The sequence below is a fragment of the Schistocerca serialis genome, chromosome 1, assembly GCF_023864345.2.
Source record: "Schistocerca serialis cubense isolate TAMUIC-IGC-003099 chromosome 1, iqSchSeri2.2, whole genome shotgun sequence".
Lineage (NCBI taxonomy): Eukaryota > Metazoa > Arthropoda > Insecta > Orthoptera > Acrididae > Schistocerca > Schistocerca serialis.
In genome coordinates, this window is record NC_064638.1 from 305,226,179 (window position 1) to 305,253,357 (window position 27,179).

General features: G+C 45.1%; 1 protein-coding gene across 1 annotated transcript in view; it reads right to left on the bottom strand.

Moving 5' to 3' along the window:
* Window positions 1-18,961: 18,961 nt before the first annotated feature.
* LOC126468896 (glucose dehydrogenase [FAD, quinone]-like) overlaps window positions 18,962-27,179 on the bottom strand; it is a 38,569-nt gene continuing 30,351 nt past the window's right edge. The window contains exon 3 of the mRNA XM_050096591.1: window positions 18,962-25,363. Coding sequence (XP_049952548.1) covers window positions 23,777-25,363 — 1,587 coding nt within the window. The 3' untranslated portion in view covers window positions 18,962-23,776. The remainder of the gene's footprint in view (window positions 25,364-27,179) is intronic.

The window sequence follows — 27,179 nt, forward strand, 5'->3', positions numbered from 1 at the left end:
GAATAATAAAAGAAAAGTGATTCACAGGAACTTGAGTTATTTATAAGGAAAGACACACCCCAGATCAGACAAAGGACGGGCTGTTTGAAAAGGCTACTTCCTTGTTATGAAACATCAGTGACGTTTGCCGTCGGCATGTTTATAGAGTGCAGTTCATAGAATCCCTGGAAAGAACTTAGTTCGAGTCCCCAGTTAGGTACAAGGTTATAATCTATTTGGAAGCTACACGTGTCGTACACTCCGTTGCAAAGCAAAACATTCCTTCTCAAAACCCTTTTAAAATTTCCTGAAATCACATGGCAACAACCTAAATTCAAAACACGGAACTTAATTAAAAATAATCATAGATAAGCTCTGCTCGTGAAAGAAACAATTTTCACTCTTTTCTATAGAATGCTTTTTCGGTTAAACAGAGACTGACAAAAACCGGTTAGCGAAAACCCTTTGGAATTATGTATTGTTAATTACTTCGCTCTCATGAAATAATTCAGTAATAGGTAACTGAACTGAAAATAATTTACGAGGAAGAAGAATGCCAAAGTCGCTTACAACGTACGCAGATATCAAGGACCTCAATTCCACAAATCTATAAAGCCTAATCCGCAGTTACAGGCGGAAAGATACAGTCACTTGTGCAGCCAAATAAATATACGCTACTACCATACGAAAGAGATTTCCTTGAACGGATGCATGCCTTTCGTGAAGGCAGATACCACTAGACAGTTGAGTCACATGAATAAGTTGAAATACTCAAGTTGGAAACTTCTACAGACTAACACCACGCCAATAGAAGTGTGCAACTGCGAGTCAAGGACAATCAATTTAATTTTGCTCGAATCTCAAGTCTACCGCTGGTCATCATACCAGAGTAGGGGAGTATTTAAGTTGACTGTTTAGCTGAGTGAGACAGAGTGACTTTCGCTTGGTAAGTGAGAACATGACGAAGCCATAGCGATGGCGCAGTAGAGGAACGAAAAAGACTGCAAACACATTCCTAAGAGGAATGGACATGAATACTTCGGTCCTTTGCGTATTTTTCTAAATACACCACGACCCATCCTTCAACAAGAATATCGCCCGTTCCTTCCTTTCAACTACATCTGATTTGGGTCAACGCTCTATCTCTACTGATATTTCCAGAATGAGATTTTCACTCTGCAGCGGCGTGTGCGCTGATATGAAACTTCCTGGCAGATTAAAACTGTGCGCCCGACCGAGACTCGAAAAATCTGCCAGGAAGTTTCATATCAGCGCACACTCCGCTGCAGAGTGAAAATCTCATTCTGGAAATATCCCCCAGGCTGTGGATAAGCCATGTCTCCGCAGTATCCTTTCTTTCAGGAGTGCTAGTTCTGCAAGGTTCGCAGGAGAGCTTCTGTAAAGTTTGGAAGGTGGGAGACGAGATACTGGCAGAAGTAAAGCTGTGAGTACGGGCCGTGAGTCGTGCTTCGGTAGCTCAGATGGTAGAGCACTTGCCCGCGAAAGGCAAAGGTCCCGAGTTCGAGTCTCGGTCGGGCACACACTTTTAATCTCAAAGTTTTTATTTCTTCTCCATGGATTTTAATTCCTACTCCAAATTTTTCTTTTGTTTCCTTTACTGTTTGCTCAATATACAGATTGAATAACATCGGGGATAGGCTACAACACTGTCTCACTCCCTTTCCAACCACTGCTTCCCTTTCACGTCCCTCGACTCTTATAACTGCCATCTGGTTTCTGTACAAATTGTAAATAGCCCTTTGGTCCCTGTATTTTACCCCTGCCACCTTCAGAATTTGAAAGAGAGTATTGCAGTCAACGTTGTCAAAAGCTTTCTCTAAGTCTACAAATACTACAAATTCTGAAGGTGGCAGGGGTAAAATACAGGGACCAAAGGGCTATTTACAATTTGTACAGAAACCAGATGGCAGTTATAAGAGTCGAGGGACGTGAAAGGGAAGCAGTGGTTGGAAAGGGAGTGAGACAGTGTTGTAGCCTATCCCCGATGTTATTCAATCTGTATATTGAGCAAACAGTAAAGGAAACAAAAGAAAAATTTGGAGTAGGAATTAAAATCCATGGAGAAGAAATAAAAACTTTGAGATTAAAAGTGTGTGCCCGACCGAGACTCGAACTCGGGACCTTTGCCTTTCGCGGGCAAGTGCTCTACCATCTGAGCTACCGAAGCACGACTCACGGCTGGTACTTACAGCTTTACTTCTGCCAGTATCTCGTCTCCTACCTTCCAAACTTTACAGAAGCTCTCCTGCGAACCTTGCAGAACTAGCACTCCTGAAAGAAAGGATACTGCGGAGACATGGCTTAGCCACAGCCTGGGGGATGTTTCCAGAATGAGATTTTCACTCTGCAGCGGAGTGTGCGCTGATATGAAACTTCCTGGCAGATTAAAACTGTGAGGACCGGGCCTGAGTCGTGCTTCGGTAGCTCAGATGGTAGAGCACTTGCCCGCGAAAGGCAAAGGTCCCGAGTTCGAGTCTCGGTCGGGCACACAGCTTTAATCTGCCAGGAAGTTTCATATCAGCGCACACTCCGCTGCAGAGTGAAAATCTCATTCTGGAAACATCCCCCAGGCTGTGGCTAAGCCATGTCTCCGCAGTATCCTTTCTTTCAGGAGTGCTAGTTCTGCAAGGTTCGCAGGAGAGCTTCTGTAAAGTTTGGAAGGTGGGAGACGAGATACTGGCAGAAGTAAAGCTGTAAGTACCGGGTGTGAGTCGTGCTTCGGTAGCTCAGATGGTAGAGCACTTGCCCGCGAAAGGCAAAGGTCCCGAGTTCGAGTCTCGGTCGGGCACACAGTTTTAATCTGCCAGGAAGTTTCTACTGATATTGTTACTAAAGGGTCGTAAAACACTAACAATCCTTCATTCTTCCTACAGACGTTGGGTCTATATATGCACCCAGTGTTGGACAGACAATTCAGTGTCTCAGTATGACCCGCTATGGAGTATCATCAACGAGCTACTACACACATCAAAAAAGGTTTTGCATAATCGCGGTTCCCAGAACTCCTGAAGATAGACGTTGACTGTGGATATTGTTTCACAGACACTGTCCCTTTGACTGTTCAGAGATGTCACTAAACCAACCCAAAGATGTAAACAACCAACGTGAGCAGCGCCTATTAGACGGACGGGATCCGACAGCCGATCAGATCCAGTCATTCCACCAGGAAGGAGGTACACGGCTCGTGTTGTCTGTGGCTCAACCATGCCTAGACGTCAATACCGCGGTTCGATCGCGTCCCCATTGTTACTTTGTGCCAAGAAGTGCTCACAACAAGGAAAATGTACGGGCGTCCCTGAGTGAGCCACAGTGATGTTGTTCGGACATGGAGAAGATAGAGACAGACAGGATCTGTCGATGACATTCCTCACTCAGGCCGCCCAAGCGCCAGAACTGCAGTGAATGACCGCTACCTACGGATTGCGGCTCGGAGGAACCCTGACAGCAACGCCACCACGTTGAATAATACTTTACGCGCAGTCACAGGACGTCGTGTTACGACTCAAACTGGGTGCAGTGGGCTGCATGATGCGCAAGTTCACTACCGACGTCCATGGCGAGGTCCATCTTTGCAACCACACCATGCAGCGGGGTATAGATGGGCCCAACAACGTGCCGAATGGACCGCGCAGGACTGGCATCGTTTCACCGATGAGTGTCGCATGTGCCTTCAACCAGACAATCTTCAGAGCCAGCCTGGTCAGGCTGAACGCCTTAGATACACTGTCCAGCGAGTGCAGCAAGGTGAAGGTTCGTGCTGTTTTGGGGCGGTATTATGTGGGGCCGACGTACACCGTCGGTGGTTATGGAAGGCGCCATAACGGCTGTACGATACGTGAATGCTATCCTCCGACCGATAGTGCAACCATATCGGCAGCATATTGGGGACGCATTGGTCTTCATGGACGACAATTCGTGCCTCCATCGTGCACATCTTGTGAATGGCTTCCTCCAGGATAACGACATCGCCCGACTTGAGTGGCCAGCATGTTCTCCAGACATGAAACCTATCGAACATGCCTGGGATAGATTGAAACAGCTCTGAAGGATCTACTCCGAATCGCCGTTGAGGAGTGGGACAATCTGGACCAACAGTGTCTAGATGAACTTGTAGATAGTGTGCCACGACGGATACAGGCGTGCATCAATGAAAGAGGACGTGCTACTCAGTATTAGAGATACCAGTGTGTACAGCAATCTGGACCACCACCTCTCAGGGTCTCGCTCTATGGTGGTACAACATTCAATGTGTGGTTTTTATGAGCAACAAAAAGGGCTGAGCCGGCCGATGTGTCCGAGAAGTTCTCGGCGCTTCAGTCTGGAACCGCGCAACCGCTGCGGTCGCAGGTTCGAATCCTGCCTCTGGCATGAAAGTGTGTGATGTCCTTAGGTTAGTTAGGATTAAGTAGTTCTAAGTTCTAGGGGACTGATGACCTCAGATGTTAAGTCCCATAGTGTTCAGAGCCATTTGAACCATTTTTTGAAAAAGGGCTGAAATTATGTTTATGTTTAATTCTATTCTAATTTTATGTACAGGTTCCGGATCTCTCGGAACCGAGGTGATGAAAAACTTTTTTTGACGTGTGTATTTGCACACAGCTGTATTCGCATTGCCTGTGTATTGTTTCCAGGGGAATTTCATATCATTTGTACATGTAGTCATTGTGATATTCTCTCAAGCACAAATTCTCCGTTACGTTTAAGCCGGGCGTTTGGATGTATGTACATCTGTAATCTGTCGATCAACATAAAAGGTACATCTTTACGATATATTGGGTGTTTCAAAAAGATTGATCCAGCTTCACTGGACTATATGTTCTACATGAATTAAGATAAATACTAGAGGAAACTTTTAATTTACACTCCTGGAAATGGAAAAAAGAACACATTGACACCGGTGTGTCAGACCCACCATACTTGCTCCGGACACAGCGAGAGGGCTGTACAAGCAATGATCACACGCACGGCACAGCGGACACACCAGGAACCGCGGTGTTGGACGTCGAATGGCGCTAGCTGCGCAGCATTTGTGCACCGCCGCCGTCAGTGTCAGCCAGTTTGCCGTGGCATACGGAGCTCCATCGCAGTCTTTAACACTGGTAGCATGCCGCGACAGCGTGGACGTGAACCGTATGTGCAGTTGACGGACTTTGAGCGAGGGCGTATAGTGGGCATGCGGGAGGCCGGGTGGACGTACCGCCGAATTGCTCAACACGTGGGGCGTGAGGTCTCCACAGTACATCGATGTTGTCGCCAGTGGTCGGCGGAAGGTGCACGTGCCCGTCGACCTGGGACCGGACCGCAGCGACGCACGGATGCACGCCAAGACCGTAGGATCCTACGCAGTGCCGTAGGGGACCGCACCGCCACTTCCCAGCAAATTAGGGACACTGTTGCTCCTGGGGTATCGGCGAGGACCATTCGCAACCGTCTCCATGAAGCTGGGCTACGGTCCCGCACACCGTTAGGCCGTCTTCCGCTCACGCCCCAACATCGTGTAGCCCGCCTCCAGTGGTGTCGCGACAGGCGTGAATGGAGGGACGAATGGAGACGAGTCGTCTTCAGCGATGAGAGTCGCTTCTGCCTTGGTGCCAATGATGGTCGTATGCGTGTTTGGCGCCGTGCAGGTGAGCGCCACAATCAGGACTGCATACGACCGAGGCACACTGGGCCAACACCCGGCATCATGGTGTGGGGAGCGATCTCCTACACTGGCCGTACACCACTGGTGATCGTCGAGGGGACACTGAATAGTGCACGGTACATCCAAACCGTCATCGAACCCATCGTTCTACCATTCCTAGACCGGCAAGGGAACTTGCTGTTCCAACAGGACAATGCACGTCCGCATGTATCCCGTGCCACCCTACGTGCTCTAGAAGGTGTAAGTCAACTACCCTGGCCAGCAAGATCTCCGGATCTGTCCCCCATTGAGCATGTTTGGGACTGGATGAAGCGTCGTCTCACGCGGTCTGCACGTCCAGCACGAACGCTGGTCCAACTGAGGCGCCAGGTGGAAATGGCATGGCAAGCCGTTCCACAGGACTACATCCAGCATCTCTACGATCGTCTCCATGGGAGAATAGCAGCCTGCATTGCTGCGAAAGGTGGATATACACTGTACTAGTGCCGACATTGTGCATGCTCTGTTGCCTGTGTCTATGTGCCTGTGGTTCTGTCAGTGTGATCATGTGATGTATCTGACCCCAGGAATGTGTCAATAAAGTTTCCCCTTCCTGGGACAATGAATTCACGGTGTTCTTATTTCAATTTCCAGGAGTGTATGTATAGGACTAAAAAGTTCTCATTTTTAAAAGAATCATTCGATTTTTTGTGCATGTGTATATATTTTATGTACAACCTTGGGGTATTTCTTACAATTACGGTACGTTTAGATTCAAACTTTTCATTCGTCTTTCACAGACGTAAATTTTCCCTACACCGGACGTATGAAAAGCATCCAGATGAAAGTCATATTCTTCCTGTACTATTGTTAGTACGTCTTTAGTTACCACATTCACCACTGTTGCTACAGGCCGGTGCAGTTCACCCAAAGTTGTCGGAAGGAAACGCACACATATTAAGTCTTTGACAAACCTTCACAAAAGTAGTTACATACCATGAGATCAGGCGCTGTTCGAGGCCAGTGGTGCAATGTGGGATCTGTACGTTCCTTACTGTCAGTCCGCCTTGAAGAGATCACGCTCATAAAATGCCTTTATGTGCAGGTGCCAGCACTGTGTTACTCTGTCCTGTTGAGAAATGAAATTTTCGGCTCGTTCTTGTCTCGACGTACGTTGTATGACGAACGAACGAGCGATCAAGCAACCGAGTGAGTGAGCTACCCGTACCAGGAAGCCCTTACCAGAAACCACAGACAACCGGACGCGTCCACGGACCCGTCCGGCGACTGGATCTGCCGCGACCCGTTCACCTGGGTGAGGCCGAAGGGCTCGCGGCCAGGTTCTTGATCTGGCTCCGTCGGGTCGGTCGGTGGACCCCTACCTGCTTGCCCCCACAGCTACGTGCAGTCCCACAGTCCATGTTAATGCAGGCGGGTAGGATCCACCAAGCAGTCGCCGGTGACCACGCACAGTCAGACGAGTCTGTGGATGGGTCAGTAGACCAATCGGGCTGTGAATGGGTTCCTTTACCAGCAACCACAGCAACTGGTTACATATAACTGGCTTTGAGGTAAGCTTCTACTTTCTATACATTAGCTAAAATCTATATCTACGCATTTCAAGCCACAATACAACTCATATGGACGGTACTTACTACCTCTCCTGAGTCAACCTTTTCATCTCAGAGTAGCACTTCCAACCTACGACCTCAATTATTTGTTTCATATATTTCTGTCTTCCTTTACAACTTTTACTCTCTGCAGCTCCCTCTAGTAAAATGGAATCTGTTCCCTGACGTCTTGAGAGATGTCCTATCATCCCGTCCCCTCTTCTTGGCAGTGTTTTCCATATGCTCTTTCCCTCGCTGATTTTGCGGGGAACCTCCTTATTCCTTACCCTATCAGTCCACCTAATTTTTAACTTTATTCTGTAGCACCACATCTCAAATACTTCAGTTCTCTTCTGCTCCGGTTTTCCCACAGTCCATGACCCACTGCCATACAATGCTGTGCTCCAAACGTACATTTTTAGAAATTTCTTCTTCAGGCTAAGACCTGTATTTGATACAAATAGACTTCTCTTGGCCAGGAATGCCCTTTTTGCCAGTGTTAGTTTGCTTTTTATGACTTCCTTGCTCTGCCCGTAATGGATAATTTTGCTGCCTAGGTAACAGAATTTCCTAACGCCATCTACTTCGTTATCAACAATTTTTATGTTAATTTTCTCGCTGTTCTAATTTCTGCTACTTGTCATTATTTTCGTCTCTCTTATATTTACTCAACTCATATTATGCACTCATATGACTGTTCATTCCATTCACCAGGTCCTGTAATTCATCTTCCCTTTCTCTGAAGAATAGCAATGTCATCAGCGAATCTTAACGTTGACAACGTCTCACCTTGAATTTTAATCCCACTTTTTTATTTCCGTCATTGCTTCTTCGGCGTATAGACTCAACAGCAGGGGCGAAAGACTAAATCTCTAACTTACACCATTATTAAACATTGCACTTAGTTCTGCACAGCTTGGGCGAGACACTCATCATTGACACCCGTTTTAATTCATGCTCTTCGGTCTTTGTCTTCCAGTTTCATGGTTCCAATTTTTGTTTTTGTACGTATTGCATATAACCCATCTTTCCCAATAGCTTACACTTATTTTTCTCTGGATTTCAAACATGTTGCACCATTTGTCATTATCGAGCGCTTCCTCCAGCTCGAGATATCCTATAAACATGTCTTGTATTTTTTTAAATCTTTCTTACATTATGAACTGCAACGTCAGAGCTACATCTCCGGTATCTTTGCCTGTCCTGAAGGCCAATCTAATCGTCATGTAACAGCTACTCAATTTTTCATTTTTCTGCATATTATTCTTGTCAGGAACTTGGATGCATGAAAATGGACACAAACAGTCTCGACTACAAAAACTTTAATTTTGTGGTAACCGGTTTTGGTCACTTTCTGACAATCCTCGTATCATGATATAGGTGGTGACGGTGAATGGAGCGGGTGCTTTAACTCCATGAACATCAACCGAAACCAATTACCACAAAATAAATGTTTCTGTGGTCGAGATTGTTTGTGTCCATTTTCTAGACCGCTGGTCTCCATGAAAATGTCCGAAAAATTATTGGATGCATGAGCTGTCAAGTTGATTGTGCGAAAACTCTCGCACTTGTCGGGCTTGCATTCTTCGGAATTGTGTGGGTGATGTTTTTCCGAAAGTCTGATGGTATGTCGCAAGTCTCATACATTCACACATCAACGTGCATAATCGTTCTGTTGACACTACCCCAAATAATTTTAGAAATTCCTATAAAATGGTTCTGTTCCTTCTGCCTTATTTGGTTTTATGCCTTCCAGAGCTGTTCAAAATTCTGATTCTATTTCTGGATCCCCTATCTCTTACCGATCGGTTCTATTTCTCCATCTATCACATCAGACAAGTCTTATTCTTCATAGAAGCCTTCAATCGACTTTCTCCGCCTATCCGCTCTCTCCTCTGCAATTAAGAGTGAGATTCCCGTTCAATATTAATGTTACCACCATTGTTTGTAATTTCACGCAAAGCTGTTTTGACTTTTCTGTATGCTGAGTCAGTCCTCCCAACAATCATTTCTTTTTCGGTTCCTCACAATTTTCTTCTAGCCATTTCGTGTTAGCTTCCCCGCACTTCCTATTTATTTAATTCCTGAGTGACTTGTATTTCTGTATTCGGGAATTTCCCTGCACATTTTTGTACTTCATTCTTTCGTCGATCGACTGAAGTATTTCTTTTGTTCCCCAGAGTTACCTTCTTTATACGTATGTTTTTCTTTCCAACTTTTGTGATTGCCCTTTTTAATGAAGTCTATTCCTCTTCACCTATACTGGCTACTGAGCTATTCCATATCGCGGTATCTATAGCCTCAGAGATCTTCAAGCGTATCTCTCGATTCGATAGTACTTACATGTCCCATTAATTTGCGCATTGTTTCCTCCTGACAAGTGTCTTCCAGGTGCGATACCCGTGGTCTCTGGATAGCGTCTTTGAGTAACAAACAAAATGTCGTCGGTCCCGGATTCTAAACCCGCAGCTGCTTAAATTCTGATTAATACTCAGTATTGGCGGCCGAAGACTTCCGCCAAGAGAAGTCACCCTCATTCTGTCAACGGCCTTGTCAAAGAGGGCGAGGAGCGGACAGAGATTCAGGGCACTCTCTTGCCCTTGTGGTGGGAAATTACCCCTAAGGCGGAAGAACGAGCAATTATCAACGGCGTGAGGATGCAGAAGGCAATGGAAACCACTGCATTAAAGACAAGTAACATGTATCCACAGGACATGTGGCTTATAATTGAAAACGGGTCATGATGATCTCACCATTGGCAAAAGATTCGGCAATAGCCCCCATTCGGATCTCTGGGAGGGGACTACCAAGGGGGAGGTGACCATGAGAAAATGATTGAATAATCAACGAATGGATAATGTTCGACGAGTCGTGACGTGGAATGTCAGAAGCCTGAACGTGGTAGGAAAGCTAGAAAACCTGAAAGGTGAAACGGTAAGGCTCAATCTAGATATGGTAGAGGTCAGTGAAGTCTAATGGAAGGAAGACAAGGAATTCTGGTCAGATTAATATAGGGTAATATCAGCAGGATGATATCAACAGCAGCCCAAAATGGTATAACGGGAGTAGGATTCGTTATAAATGGGAAGGTAAGGCAACGAGTGTGTTACTGTGAACAGTTTAGTGATTGGGTTATTCTTATCAGAATCGACAGCAAACCAACACCGACAACGATAGTTCAGGTACACATGCCGACGTCGCAAGCTGAAGATGAAGAGATAGAGAAAGAATATAAGGATATTGAAAGGTAACATAATACATAAAGGGAGATGAAAATCAAATAGTCATGGTGGACTGGAATACAGTTGTAGGTGAAGGAGTAGAAGAAAAGGTTACAGGAGAATATGGACTTGGGACAAGGAATGAGAGAGGAGACAAACAATTGAGTTCGGTAATAAATTTCAGCTAGTAACAGCGAATACTCTGTTCAAAAATTACAAGAGAAGGAGGTATACTGCAAAAGGCCGGGCGACACCGGGAAGATTTCATTTAGATTACATCATGGTCAGACAGATACTGGACTGTAAGGCTTACCCAGGAGCAGACACAGACTCAGATCATAACGTAATAGTGATGAAGAGTAGGCTGAAGTTTAAGAGACTAGTCAGGAAGAAACAGTACTCAAATAAGTGGAATACAGAAATACTAAGGAACCACGAGATACGCTTGAAGTTCTCCAAGGCTATAGATAGAGCAGTAAGGAGTAGCTCAGTAGGCAGTACATTTGAAGACCAATGGACTTCTCTAAAAAGAACAATCACAGAAGTTGGAAAGAAAAACATAGATACAAAGAAGACAACCGCGAAGAAACCATGGGTAAAGGAAGAAATACTTCAGTTGATGGACAAAAGAAGGAAGTACAAAAATGTTCAGGGAAAATCAGGAATACAGATACATAAGTTGCCGAGGAGTGAAAAAATAGGAATTGCAGGGAAACTAAGACGAAATGGCTGCATGAAAAATGTGTGGAAATCGAAAAAGAAATGATTGTCGGAAGGACTGACTCAGCGTAAAGGAAAGTGAAAACAACCTTCGATGAAATTAAAAGCGTCGATGGTAACATTAAGAGTGCAACAGGGATTGCGTTGTTAAATCCAGAGGAGATAGCGGGTAGATGGAAAGAGAGCACTGAAGACCTCTATAAGGAGGAAGATTTGTCTGGTGTGATAGAAGAAGAAACAGGAGTGGATTTAGAAGAGACGGGGAATCCAGCATTAGAATCAGAATTTAAGAGAGCTTTGGAGGACCTAAGATCAAATGAGGGAGAAGGGATAGTCCCTAGATAACATTTCATCAGAATTTCTAAAATCATTAGGGGAAGCGGCAACAGAACCACTATTCACGTTGGTGTGTAGAATGTATGAGTCTGGCAATATAACCTCTGACTTTCAGAAAAATATCGTCCAAACAGTTCCGAAGACTGAAAGCGGTAACAAGTGCGAGAATTATCGCACAATCAGCTTAACAACTCATGCTTTCAAGTTGCTAACAAGAATAAATACAGAAGAGTGGAAAAGAAAATTGAAGATGTGTTAGATGAGTTTGGCTGTAGGAAAGGTAAAGGACCACAGAGGCAATTCTGACGTTGCGATTGGTAATGGAAGCAAGACTAAAGATAAATCAAGACTCGTTCATAGGATTTGTCGACCTCGAAAAAGTGCTCGACAATGTAAAATGGTGCAAGATGTTCAAAATTCTGAGAAGAAACAGGGGTAAGCTGTAGGGAGAGACGAGTAATACACAATATGTACAAGAACCAAGAGGGAATAATAAGAGTGAACAAGCAAGAACGAAACGCTCTAATTAAAACGGATGTAAGACAGGGATGTAGTCTTTCGTCCTTACTGTTCAATCTGTACATCGAAGAAGCTATGATGGAAATAAAAGGAAGGTTCAGAAGTGGAATTAAAATTCAAGGTGAAAGGGTATCAATGAAACGATTCACTGATGACATTGCCATCCTAAGTGAAAGTGAAGAAGAATTACATGATCTGGTGAACGAAATGGAGAGTCTAATGAGTACTTTATGTGGATTGAGAATAAATCGACGAAAGAAAAAAGGTATGAGAAATAGCAGAAACGAGAACAGCCAGAACGTTAACATCAGGATTGATCGTCAGGAAGTAGATGAAGTTAAGGAATTCTGCTACCTAGACAGCGCAATAACCAATGGCTGACGGAGCAAGGACATCAAAAGCAGACTAGCACTGGCAAAAAGGGCATTTATTACAGAATTCAATCAGCCGTTCTCCTCTCTCATCCCTAGTACCAACCCCAGGGTGTTCCATTACCCTTTCTTCTACTCCTTCCCTTACAGCCGCATTCCAATCCCCCAAGAGTATTAGATTTTTATCTCTCTTTACGTACTGGATTACCCGTTAAATATCCTCACATAATTTTTCTCTTTTTCTTCATCTTCTTCTTGCGACGTTGGCATGTATAACTAAAATATTGTTAGAGGTGTTGGTTTGTTGTCGATTCTGGTGAGAACAATCCTATCACTGAAATGTTCACAGTAATTCACTACCTGCCCTACCTTCCTGTTCATAACGAATTCCACTGTCGATATACCATTTTCTGCTGCTGTTGATATTACCCTATACTCATCTGACCAGAAATCCTTGCCCTCTTTCCGTTTCACTTCACTGACCATTGACCATTGCCATAGCATTTCGCTTTTTAGATTTTCTTCCTCATTCGATCTTCTGCCGTCCACGTCCCACCTCGTAGAACGTTATCCTTTTTTGTTTATTCAAACTTTTTCTCATGGTTCCCTCCCGTTTACAGTCCCCTCCAGGAAATCCGAATGGTGGACTGGTCCGGAATCTTTTGCGAATGGAGAGATTATTATCATGACACTTTTTCAGTTCCAGGCCACATGTCCTGTAGATACACGTTACGCGTCTTTAATGCAGTAGTTCCATTGCCTTCTGCATCCTCATATCATTGCTGATTCTTCCGCCTTTAAGGGCAGTTTCTCACTCCGAGGATAAGAGAGTGCACTGGATCTCTGCCCGCATCTCCGCCGTGTTTGACAAGGTCGCTGGCAGGATGAGTGTCATTGTTATGCTAGAAGTCATCGGCCGCCATTGTTGAAGAACTTTATTCAAGATGCAAGCAGTGGCAGAGTTCGAACCCGGGACCGAGGACGCTTTGATAACTAATCAAAGTCGCTATCCCTAGACCACGTGTACTCTGATTTGTCTTGTCTTCGTGGTCCTTACGGGAGATATGTGTTGGTAGCGGTAGGACCTTTCAGCACTGTGGCGCAAATACCTATTTTTAAGTTTCTCATTAGTGTTTCACGAAAAGAATGACGTCTTTCCTCCAGAGGGTCCCATCTGAGTTCACGAAGCACCTCCGTAGTACTCGCGTGTTCATCGAACTTACCGCTAACAAATCTAGCAGCATTCCTCAGAATTACTTGCTTGTCTTCCTTCAACCTGTGATGGTGGGGATCCTGAAAACTCGAGCAGTGTTCAAGAATGGGTCACACAAGAGCTCTGTACGCGGTTTCCTTTATAGATGGGCTGCATTTCCCGACGATCCTCCTAATAAACCGATCTCGACCATTTGCCTTCCGTATACACGACCTTACCTGCTTGTTCCATTTCATCTCGCTTTGTAACGTTACACCGGGATATTTAATCAATGAGACTGCGTCTGGCAGCACACCACTAACACTCTCTTCTAACACTGTTGTTCCTACTCATCCGCATTAATTTACATTTTAGCACAGAGCAAGCTGCTTCAAGTTCCTTATTTCATTCACATAGAAGAAACAATCTAGTAAATTCCTCTCAGCCTTTTTGAACTAGCCTTTGGAGAATGTTGGAATTAAAGTTCATGGACACTTCTTTGACTATGAGGTGGTGTTGGGGCCAAATGTAAATGTAGCTTACTGGAAGAAGCCGTCACCAGTGCCTTCAGCCATTCCCAATGTGTTGTATCTACGCCGCCCAACATCAGTTGGAATGTTAAACTACCTGCAATGTCAGTTTTACATCAGTACCTAATCCTAGCTCCCACATTAAGTTGCAGTCACGTTGGGTGATTTATCACCGAACGACGTAGCATAAGCAGCAGCAGCAACATCAGCGGAGTGAGCTCATTAGCAGAAATACCACAGCTAATCTTTACGGACAGCCAGCAAATCTCATCCGCAGTTTTCTCCTTAACTCAGAATCAACGGACTATCGACATTACAAGCAACATCCATCCAACGCATCTACAGTTTCAATCCTTTGCACACAGAAGATTTCGTTTCAGTTCATAGTTAGTCAAAAAAAATTCATTCCGTGACATGCTACACCGAGAGCTTAGTCGATCACTCATGTCACCCACATCTACATATACGAGGTGTGGCTAGAAAAAAACCGGACTAGTACTAGTGAAACAATAAAACGAATGCAATAAGGCTGAAAGTCGCGTGGCCTGTCACGTGACTCTCGCTCCGCCTACTGCTCGAGTTTCATCTGCCTCCTGCACTCAGTCTGCCCGTGGCGTCTGTTTTAAGTAGTTGACGTTTTGTCTGTGCGTCGGAAAATGTTGAGTGTACAGAAAGAACAGCGTGTTAACATCAAATTTTGTTTCAAACTAGGAAAATCTGCAAGTGAAACGTTTGTAATGTTATAACAAGTGTACGGCGATGATTGTTTATCGCGAACACAAGTGTTTGAGTGGTTTAAACGATTTAAAGATGGCCGCGAAGACACCAGTGATGACACTCGCACTGGCAGACCATTGTCAGCAAAAACTGATGCAAACATTGAAAAAATCGGTAAACTTGTTCGACAAGTTTCCTTGTCAACTCCTGTTAACTCAGACACTGCTCTGATTGTTAAACGGCGATCTTGTCGAACAAGTTTACCGAATTTTTCAATGTTTGCATCAGTTTTTGCTGACAATGGTCTGCCAGTGCGAGTGTCATCACTGGTGTCTTCGCGGCCATCTTTAAATCGTTTAAACCACTCAAACACTTGTGTTCGCGATAAACAATCATCGCCGTACACTTGTTGTAACATTACAAACGTTTCACTTGCAGATTTTCCTAGTTTGAAACAAAATTTGATGTTAACACGCTGTTCTTTCTGTACACTCAACATTTTCCGACGCACAGACAAAACGTCAACTACTTAAAACAGACGCCACGGGCAGGCTGAGTGCAGGAGGCAGATGAAACTCGAGCAGTAGGCGGAGCGAGAGTCACGTGACAGGCCACGCGACTTTCAGCCTTATTGCATTCGTTTTATTGTTTCACCAGTACTAGTCCGGTTTTTTTCTAGCCACACCTCGTACATCTACATGGATACTCTGAATATCACACTTAAGTGCTTGGTAGAAGGTTCATCGAACCACGTTCATAATAGTTTTCTATTCCAGTCTCGAACAGCGCGCGGAATAAACGAACGTCTATATCTTTCCGTGCGAGCTCTGATTTCCCTTATTTTGTTATGATGATCGATCATCCCTATGTAGGTCGGCGTCAACAAAATACTTTTGCGTTCGGAGGAGAAAGTTGATGATTGAAATTTCGTGAGAAGATTACACCGCATCGAAAAACGCTTTTGTTTCAATGATGTCCACACCAAAACGTCTATAATGTCAGTAACATTCTCCCCCCTATTTCTCGGTAATGCAAAACGTGCTGCCCTCCTTTGAACTTCCTCGATGTACTCCGTTAATCCCATCTGGTGAGGATCCCTCATCGTGCAGCAGTACTCCGAAAGAGGACCGACAAGTGTAGTGTAGGCAAGCTGCTAAGTGTTCTGCAATAAAACGCACTCTTTGCTTCGCCCGTCCCACATTTTCTATTTGTGCTCCCCAGTTTAAATTGTTCGTGACTGTAATTACGACCTCTAGATTTGACTAATTTATCGTGTAACCGAAGTTTAACGGATTCCTTTTAGCACTCATGTGAATGACCTTACACTTTTCATTATTTGGGGTAAGTTGCTAATTTTCTAACTGTACCGGTATCTTCTCTAAATCGTTTTCTAATTTGTTTTGATCTTTTGTTGACTGTACTAGGCGATATACGACAACATGATGTGAAAACAACCGAAGACTTGTCCTCGGATTGTGTCCTAAATCATTTTTATAGATAAGAAACAGCAAAGGGCCTATAACACTACCTTGGGGAACTTCTGTTTTACTCGATGACTTTCCGTCAAATACTATGAACTGTGCGCTGTCTGACAGGACTAATTGAGACGATGTTCCATGCCAATGCAAGCTGACTGCGAGTCGCTTGTGTGGTACAGTGTCAAAAGCCTTCTGGAAATCCAGAAATACGGAATCAATTTGAAATCCCTTGCCACTAGGACTCACACTTCATGTGAGTAAAGAGCTAGTTGTGGTTCTTAAGAACGATGTTTTCTAAATTCATGTTGACTGTGTGACAATAGACCGTTTTCTTCGAGGTAATTCATAATGTTCGAACACAATATATGTTCCAAAATCCTCTAGCGTTAATGATACGGGCCTGTAATTTAGTGGATTACTCCTACTACCTTTCTTGAATATTGGTGTGATCTGCGAAGCTTCCCAGATCTTAGGTGCGGATCTTTCGTCGAGTGAACGGTTGTATATGAGCTTTAAGTATGGAGCTAGAGCATCAGCATACTCTGAAAGGAACCTAATTGGCATACAGTCTGCATCGGAAAACTTGCTTTTATTAAGTAATTTAAGTTGCTTCACTACTCCGAGGATATCTACTTCTAAGTTACTCATGTTGGCAGCTGTTCTCTATTCGAATTCTAGAATATTTATTTCCTCTTCTTTGGTGAAGGAATTTCGGAAGGCCGTGTTTAGTAACTCTGCTTTAGCAGCACTTTCATCGATAGTATTTCCATAGCTATCGCGTAGAGAAGACATTGATCGTGTCTTGCCGCTAATATAATTTATGCACGACGAGAATCTCTTTGGATTTTCTGCCAGGTTTCGAGTAGAAGTTTCGTGCTGGGAACTAGTATAAGCATCTCGCATTGAAGTCCGCGCTAAATTTCAAGGTTCTTTAAAATACAGCCAATCTTGGAGATTTTGTGTACGTTTAAATTTGGCATGCTTTTTTCGTTGTTTCTGCAACAGTGTTCTGACCCGTTTTGTATGCCGAGGGGGATCAGCTCGGTCGCTTGTTAGTTTATTTGGTATAAATCTCTCAATTGCTGACGATACTATTTCTTTGAATTCAAGCCACATCTAGTCTACTCTTACCAGCACATTGTTAATTTGGAAGGATTGGAGATTGTCTCTCAGGAAGGCGTCAAGCGAATTTTTATCTGTTTTTTAACTACGAATATTTTTCGTTTATTTTTGGGCGATTTGAGAGTTTTAACTTGCAGCCTCACTACTACTACGACGACCCTGTGTTCACTAATCCCTGTATCCGTGTTGATTGTCATTATTAGCTCAGGATTATTTGTTGCTAAGAGGTCAAGTGTGTTTTCACAAGCATTTACTAAACGAGTGGGCTCATGAACCAACAAAATGGTTCAAATGGTTCCGAGTACTATGGGACTTAACATCTGAGGTCATCAATCCCCCAGAACTTAGAACTACTTAAACCTAACTAACCTAAGGACATCACACACATCCATGCCCGAGGCAGGATTCGAACCTGAGACCTTAGAAGTTGCGCGGTTCCGGACTGAAGCGCCTGGAACCGCTCGGCCACTGCGGCCGGCCATGAACCAACAGATGGAAATAATTTTCAGAGAAAACCTTATTTACGAGTAGTATATATTTCTTGCTCTCGCTCTGGAAACTTAATCTTATTGCTCTTCTTTACTTAGGACATGAATTTGACCACTTGTTTGTGTGAAGATCAGTCATACACTGAAGATATGATTGTATACTTGATAGCGGACATGATTAAGGAACAGAACATGAAGTGTCAGAAAATGAGGAAAGTGGATCAAAGGAAGATGTATAGTACTATTTCTTCCAGTATTTCACGAAATTGTAGAATTTCAAGCAGAGCCATAGTTTATGGTTGTGGATAAATCATTGTTTCTAGCGTATCCCCGCATCTCGTGGTCGTGCGGTAGCGTTCTCGCTTCCCACGCCCGGGTTCCAGGGTTCGATTCCCGGCGGGGTCAGGGATTTTCTCTGCCTCGTGATGGCTGGGTGTTGTGTGCTGTCCTTAGGTTAGTTAGGTTTAAGTAGTTCTAAGTTCTAGGGGACTGATGACCATAGATGTTAAGTCCCATAGTGTTCAGAGCCAGCCTAGCGTATCCCTTGCACTCGCACCGCACGAGTCAAATGTCACGTGGTTGTTCGGAAAATCTCGATACGGTATCGAACGCTGCGGTGTACAGGGCAATGTCGAGCCCTTTCGAGCTCTAGTATCGTTTGCCCAGCCCTACTTTTTACAAGTCGATGCAAAGATATAGTATGCTGAACATTTTAGCTGTCGATATTTACAGCAGAGTCGAGTAACAGGAGTTCAGATGGTTCAAATGGCTCTCAGCACTATGGGACTCAACATCTGAGGTCATCAGTCCCCTAGACTTAGAACTACTTAAACCTAAGGACATCACACACATCCATGCCCGAGGCAGGATTCGCTCCTGCGACCGTAGCAGCAGCGCGGTTCCGAACTGGAGCGCCTAGAACCGCTCGGTCACCGCGGCCGGCTAGTAACAGGAGTGTTCTCTGTTTTCTTCACAGATTCATGCGGCCCAAAGCTAAATGAATTATGAATATTTATGACACAAATCGAAACAGATAGAAAATAAAATTTTATTTTATCAGCAGCTCTTGGTGGTACATAAATATGACTTTCTGCAAATATTGAACGGTTGAGTCACAACCCAGGTACAAAATGTGAAGGCCTTACGTTTGATAACTAATACTAGGAATACATTGAGCGCGTCGAACGTTATTGACGATAAAAATTACTGAACTTATCTAGTGACAGAGCAACAGCGCTCTGTCTTCAGGACCAGTTAATGTTACTGGTCTGTGAAAATGGAATTTCATACACCCCCTATGGCGTCAGATTGAACATAAAAGAAAGACAACTCTTCCCTTGTACCACTGAGTCGAAAGCTGTTTATTATTTCAAGAATACTGGTCTCCGACACAGTCTGACACGTTCAAACATACTCATAGTTACACAGTTCCCATCTTACAGAAACAAAGAAACATTGTCAATTTCCCAGTTACATATATATATGAGATCTGTTGTTTTTTTTTTCCTACTGACTATTCTTTCTGTTTACTGCCACTATTACGGTAACACATATCGATAAAACGAATATCGCACTAGGCTGATTTGGTATCGCTCTGTCGCGTGGGCAGAAACAATTCCGCTTGGTACATCATTTTGCTTATAATTGGAAACAAACCGACGCTTTCCGTTGCCACTGAGCGTTTGCAAGAAACTTGTGACGAGCAGTACTTATTTGGGGCGACTCGAGCAATAACAAAATTGCAAATATCTCCTGAAACACAAAGGAAACGCACATGACGACTGTAGGAGAGACACCCGTAGCTGAGTCCATCAAAATAAGCAAGGTCCTGTGACTGCGGTTAATCCGCGTTTAAAATATCTCTGTGATTAATTGCCGGTCAGAAATCCGTCGGCAGTCAATCACACGTTTGATAGCTGTTTGCTCCGTGTATTTGAGTAGAAGGCACACCGGAAATGCAAAGATGTTAGAGATACGAATTTGCACACAGTCGCTTATATACGTAAGTTTTCTAGACAATCATTGTCACATAATCTCACTTTCGTCAAAAAGCAGAAGCGTTTATATCTCGCTACTAGTCCATTCGTCTATGTTTGGTGAAATCGAAAACAATAGAAGAACACCAAATTTTTCGAGATACGTTATCGACATACTTCTCGAACTGGCCGGTGCGACTGCATCAGTTCTTGAAAATAAAAGAACTGATAACTACAGTACAAAAAAAGAAATGTATAGAGTCTCATTTTGGTTACTATTTTTTTCGTTTTTTGTATTCAGTTCGAATACCTACGTCATTTAAACATTAAATTTATGAAATATGTGGTAATTAACACATCTAATAGACATTTTTATGAAAGATCCAAGTCTCCTTATTTCTAACTATATACTATACACAACCTTACAGTTTTCATTAAAATTCTTAGTAACGGGTCTTTTATACAAGATTGTTAATCAAGACTGTATAGTGAAAAAAATTTACAAACTATATTATTTCTACCATTTTTCATTCTATGCTTCGCGTAAAATGCTCATAGAACGTGCGCCTTTCTTTAAAAATTCCAATCTACCATGAATCGAACCCAGGTCTCCATGCAGCGAACAAGCACGCAACTAGAGAGACACACTGTTCGTCAAAACATTCTATATTAGTTTAGCATCTTAAGCAATGCCGGAAAATTTACAAGTCTATTTTCTCCAGAATTTTTGAGAGTTGCATCGAACTGCTTCGGGAGAGGTGTATTTGATTTTGAACTCCACACATCAGAAATACAAAATAATACAAAAGGGCGATTGTAGGATAGTCCTCCGTGTTGGTGGAAAACAGAAAATGTGCTTTCATATGGAGGCACAATTTAATTCAACCCCTTGTTAAGTCTGATTCACAAATTAATAAACTTTCTGGATTCGTCTCAAGTATAGGATACGGTATACGATACCCTGATTCTGTCCCAGTACATCTATTCAACAAGGGCTCATAGCTCTTAAGGTATGCGTTTTAGAGTCCATGTTTAATGGACTTTTTTTCTTGTTTTGGTCCATACTACTACCTCTGAAAGCTGACTACCCTACAATCTTAACAGCAACGGTACCGAAACATATATTCCACTGTCAGACGTGTCAGAACGGTTTTCGCTTGTAAATTTCGACTCCCTTACTTGGGACCGATGACCTCGTTGTTTGGTCCCCTTTCCCCAAATCAACCAACCAACAGAGGCCCTTACCTCAAATTGATAGATTAATCCTTCTCCATCATCCTAGAAAGTTTGTAACATCATCACGTGATCACCCTGTATATGCACGCTTACAAGGTGAAAAGTATTTAAACCGAAAAACTCTAGGAGGTTGTAGGGGACATCAAAACAAATATTTTTCCCTAATGTCATTTTTTCCTATGAGGAGTATTTAAACTGGTGGACGCCGTATTACGCTCTTCAGTTGTTAGAGACCGTATTACGATCTTCAGTTGTTAGAGGGCATATTACGCTCTTCAGTTGTAGGCAACTGCTGTCGACCAGTGTAGTAGTGGATTGTCTCTGTTTACTAATGGAGCGATACACCTGAAGTGGGTACACTGATGTGGTTGGTGCGTACTACGTAGCGCACCACAACGGACGAGCTGCACAGTGGGTTTATCAACAACAATATCCTAATCGCCGTATCCCGCATCATACGACCTTTGCTGCTGTATACCAACGTCTGCGTGAGACCGGGTCATTTAGCAGATTACCTGGACTGGGACGCCGTCGCACGGTAAGAACGTTGCAATTTGAGGAAGCTGTCTTGCAGCATGTGGAGCGGGATCCTTCAATCAGCACTCGTGCAATTGCACGTAACATGGGGACGAATCAGACGAATGTAAGAACAGTCCTTCGAGAGCAATTGTTACGTCCATTTCACTTACAGCGTGTCCACAACCTGGAACCAGTTGATTATCCACCCAGAGCACAGTTTTCGCAGTGGTACCTGGGACACTGTGAAATGCATCCTACATTTCCATCCTCTGTGTTGTTTACCGATGAAGCAAAGTTCGGGCTTGATGGAGTCTTCAACATGCACAATTCGCATGTTTGGAGTGAGGATATAACCCACATGCCACAGTTACTAGCGCCCATCAAGTGCGGTTCTTCGTTAATGTTTGGGTCGGTGTTGTTGGGGACCATTTAATTCGGCCTTATCCGCTACCTGGGCCATTAAATGGCAGGCACTATTACAATTTTCTCGCCAGAGCGTTGACAGAATTGCTGGAAGACGTCCCGCTCCCTACAAGACAACGAATGTGGTTCCAAGACGACGGGGCGCCGGCACATCTCAGTCGTCGTGTGCGTCGATTCCTGGGCCGACGGTTCCCAGAAACGTGGATTGCCAGAGGTGGTCCTATACCACGGCCTGCTCAGTCCCCAGGTATGTCCCCTCTGGACTTTTTTGTGTGGTGAGAGATGCGCAATCTTGTTTACGCAACCCCTGTTGCATCAGAAGAGGATCTGGTTGCCCGGATAGTAGCAGCAGCAGGAACAATTCAGGATACTCCTGGGGCTTTTTGCCCGTGTCAGACAGAACATGATCCGACGGTGTAACCTTTGTTTACGTGTCAATGGAAGCATTTTTGAAAATCTACTGTAATTGAAACTGGGCTGTGTTAATGTGTTGTCTCTTGGTCATTAAAAAAATGGAAAAGTGTTTGTTGGTTTAATTAATTTGCCGCCAGAGAAATCTTCCTCTACTGGTTTAAACACTCCTCATTGGGAAAAATGACATTAGGGAAAAATATTTGTTTTGATGTCCCCTACAACCTCCCAGAGTTTGTCGGTTTAAATACTTTTCATCCTGTATACAGGGTGTTACAAAAAGGTACGGCCAAACTTTCAGGAAACATTCCTCACACACAAATAAAGGAAAGATGTTATGTGGACATGTGTCCGGCAACGCTTACTTTCCATGTTAGAGCTCATTTTAGTTTCGTCCCACCTACGCTCAATAGAGCACGTTATCATGATTTCATACGGGATACTCTACCAGTGCTGCTAGAATATGTGCCTTTACAAGTACGACACAACATGTGGTTCATGCACGATGGAGCTCCTGCACATTTCAGTCGAAGTGTTCGTACGCTTCTCAACAACAGATTCGGTGACCGATGGATTGGTAGAGGCGGACCAATTCCATGGCCTCCACGCTCTCCTGGCCTCAACCCTCTCGATTTTCATTTATGGGGGCATTTGAAAGCTCTTGTCTACGCAACCCCGGTACCAAATGTTGAGACTCTTCGTGCTCGTATTGTGGACGGCTGTGACACAATACGCCATTCTCCAGGGCTGCATCAGCGCATCAGGGATTCCATGCGACGGAGGGTGGATGCATGTATCCTCGCTAACGGTGGACTTTTGAACATATCCTGTAACATTGTGTTTGAAGTCACGCTGGTACGTTCTGTTGCTGTGTGTTTCCATTCCACGATTAATGTGATTTGATGAGAAGTAATAAAATGAGTTCTAACATGGAAAGTAAGCGTTTCCGGGCACATATCCACATAACATATTTCCTTTCTTTGTGTGAGGAATGTTTCCTGAAAGTTCGGCCGTACCTTTTTGTAACACCCTGTATAGACACCGGCACCTATTAACTTTGACGCTCTGTAGTGTCTTCGTATTACGTTTCAGAACATGAGTTCCTATGTAAAAACTGATCTCCTTAAGTGCGTTCTACAACCTTTAGAAATGTGTAACATGAAATATGAAACACGCTGTAGATTAGCTGTAAGATAGGTTACTGTGTCACTACGAATATGGTCTGATGAGGACGAAATTACGTGAAACGGTTATCTTGACTGGCATACGGGAAAGGTTGTCCCTTCACAGCTCCTCCTTGAGCGGGTGAGCGTCGTCGCGGCGGCGCCAGTGCTGGGCGACCATGTGGGCGCACTTCTCGCCGATCATGATGGCCGGCACGTTGGTGTTGCAGCGCACGATCAGCGGCATGACGGACGCGTCGGCCACGCGCAGGTTGCGCACGCCGTGGACGCGCAGCTGCGGGTCGACGACGGCGTCGGCGTCGCCGGCCGGCCCCATCTTGGCGGTGCCCACCGGGTGGAAGAGCGTCGTCGCGAGGTGCGGCAGCGCGCAGCGCCAGTAGTCCTCCGTCAGCGGCGGCCGGTCGGCGCACGCCGCCAGCGGCAGGTCGCGCACCGAGTAGCCGGCGGCGCGCATCGCCCGCGTGGCGCCCACGCGGTGCGCGAACGCGACGCCGGCCACGTGGTTGTCGAGGTCGCGCGGGTCGGCGTAGTAGCCCGCCTCGACGAGCGGCCGCAGGCGCGGGTCGGCGCCGGCCAGACGCACGCGGCCGCGGCTCGTCGGCGCCAGCAGCGTCGGCATCGCCAGCAGCGCGTCGTCGCGCTCCGTCAGCCGCGCCAGGGCCGCCGCCGCCTCCTCCCCGTAGTTGTAGAACTCGGCCAGCGCGCCCGACTGTCCTCTCTCCACGTACGAGTAGTGCATCTGCACGTCCGGGTAGCTCGGCGAGTCCAACTCCGGGAGCCCGACTCGGTTGGGAGGCGCCCGATCCGTCCGGACGAATCCTGTAAACGTGCTGGTCCTGCTGGCCGACAGGAACCCCGTCCTGTTCAACAGGTACTCGAAGGCGGCGCCCTCGAGCGACTTCTTCGGCGGAGGCTCCCTCGTGTAGTAGAGCCCAGGGTAAACCTGGTGATCCTGTAGATTGTATCCGACTTTCAGATCCTTTATGACAGTTATGCCGAACTCCTCCAGGTGGTCCTTTGGTCCTATTCCCGAGTGCATCAGTATGTGAGGGGTGTCGATAGCTCCTGCCGAAACGATAACCTCCTTCTTAGCTCTAACTTCCTTCACCTCGCCGTTTTTTATAAACTGTACACCATACGCCGCCTTTGCCTTAGGATCGACGAGCACCTTCGTCGCGTACGCGGACTTGGCGACGTGCAGGTTCTTCCTATCTTTGGCTGGCGCTAGGTACCCTCGAGCGGCACTCCACCTGGTGCCGTTCTCGATGTTGCAAGGTACGTGTCCGAACCCCAGGTTCGGCTCGGCACTGTAGTCCTGGATAATTTTGAACCCCAGCTCTCGGGCTGCCTCTTCCAGAGCGACCGTGTAGGAAAGTGGGGACTCTGACTTTGTGGCCCGGATGGCACCATCGCGGCCGTGGACGGACTCGGTGTGCGGCCTCCTCTTCAGCTCCTTCTCGTCGAAGGCCTCCAGCTTCTTGAAGAACGGGAGGACGTCCCGGTATGCCCAGCCGTCGTTGCCCAGCGCGGCCCAGGCGTCGTAGTCCTGAGGGCTGCCGCGGATGTGGATCATGGCGTGGAGCGCGCTGGTGCCGCCCAGAGCCTTGCCGCGCGGCATCGGGCAGCGCCCGCCCTTGAACGCCAGACACGACCGCCCGTCTGGCTCGGTCAGGTAGGCCCAGTCCACCTGCAACACGACCAAGCCTCGTATAGTCCGTCTGTAAACTTTGTATACTCACTGATATACTTCGGTATCCAGAAGTGATGGATAATCGCCTAGCATTGCAAGAAAATGTACAGAATACGAAGAAGTATTTGCGGGGTAACGAGCGTTGAATCGTCTCTAATGTTACGAGGGCTATCCACAAAGTACATTACGTTTTGGAATTAAAAATAAAGTATTGGAAATTTTTTTTATTGTATACAGATGAAAGCCACGCTTAAATACTGCTTTTCTACATAGTTGCCATTTAAATTAAGGCACTTATCGTAGCGATGGACGAGCTTGGAAATTCCTTCGTCGTAAAATTCGGCCGCCTGCGCCTTCAACCACGTGGTTACCTCTTCCTTTGGGACAGAAAAGGTGTGGTTTTTGTAGATTTCCTGGAAAGAGGCACTACAATAAACTCTCAAAGATATTGCCAAACTCTGCACAACCTCAGAAGAGCAATACAAAACAAGCGTAGGGGAAAGTTGGGCTCAAAGATCTTGCTGATTCACGACAACGCCCGGGCCCACACGGCAAATGCCACTCGTGAAGTTCTCGAATCTTTTAAGTGGGAGTTGTTTCCTCATTCGCCGTACAGTCCCGGCCTGGCACCGAGCGACTTCCACTTATTCCCAGCAATGAAGAAGTGGTTGGCTATGCAGCGTTTTGATGACGACGCACAGCTTCAAGAAGAGGTAACCACGTGGTTGAAGGCGCAGGCGGCCGAATTTTACGACGAAGGACTTTCTAAGCTCGTCCATCGCTACGATAAGTGCCTTAATTTAAATGGCAACTATGTAAAAAAGCAGTATTTAAGTGTGGCTTTCATCTGTATATAATAAAAAAATTTCCAATACTTTATTTATTTTTAATTCCAAAACGTAATGTACTTTGTGCATAGCCCTCGTATTATAACGAGTGTTCAAATGGCACAAATTGCTCTGAGCACTATGCGACTTAACTTCTGTGGTCATCAGTACCCTAGAACTTAGAACTACTTAAACTAACTAACCTAAGGACATCACACACATCCATGCCCGAGACAGTATTCGAACCTGCGACCGTAGCGGTCACGCGGTTCCAGACTGAAGCGCCTAGAACCGCACGGCCACACCGGCCGGCTAGCGTTCAATCGTCTCCAATGTTAATATAACGTGCGTTAAAGAGGCGACACAAAAGGAACTGTTGGCTAATACTACCAGTCCAAATCAAGCGGCTGCAATTTTATGCAAGGGTCAGCCTCGCCACAATAGGACGCATAAGGAAGGAACGCGAAAATAAGCTGCGTCGTTTGCTGGAATCGCCACGAAAGAAAACTAATAATTTTGGAAGAAATCCATCGTTATAGACAGTTTCAAAATAACGTAAAGCCTTTTATGCTTGTGGAACTGCAGCATTTAAATGTATTCTGTCGCTAAATCTCTATCTCGGTTACTACTCACCTGATTCCAAGACACATTGCTTAAAATATGTGCGCATTAGCTGCTCTAAACACTGCTGAAATTTCCTTTGGAACATGTACACCGGTTCTGGACATCTATGTAAGAGGTTTGACATAAGAGGTGCGTTCACACATTAATTTTTATTTTTTGGTAAGAACTTTGTCAATCAACATCAATGTTGTCCTCTTCAAAATATTCCCCATTACATACTATACACTAATGCTAGTCTTTTTCCGTTCCCGAAACACTTTAGGAACTGTTTCCTGAGGGTAGTTTATAGGTCTCTTAACTGTGCATTTTTAATCTCATCCACGCTTGTAAAATCGCTGTCCTTTAAGGCCTACTTTGAAATG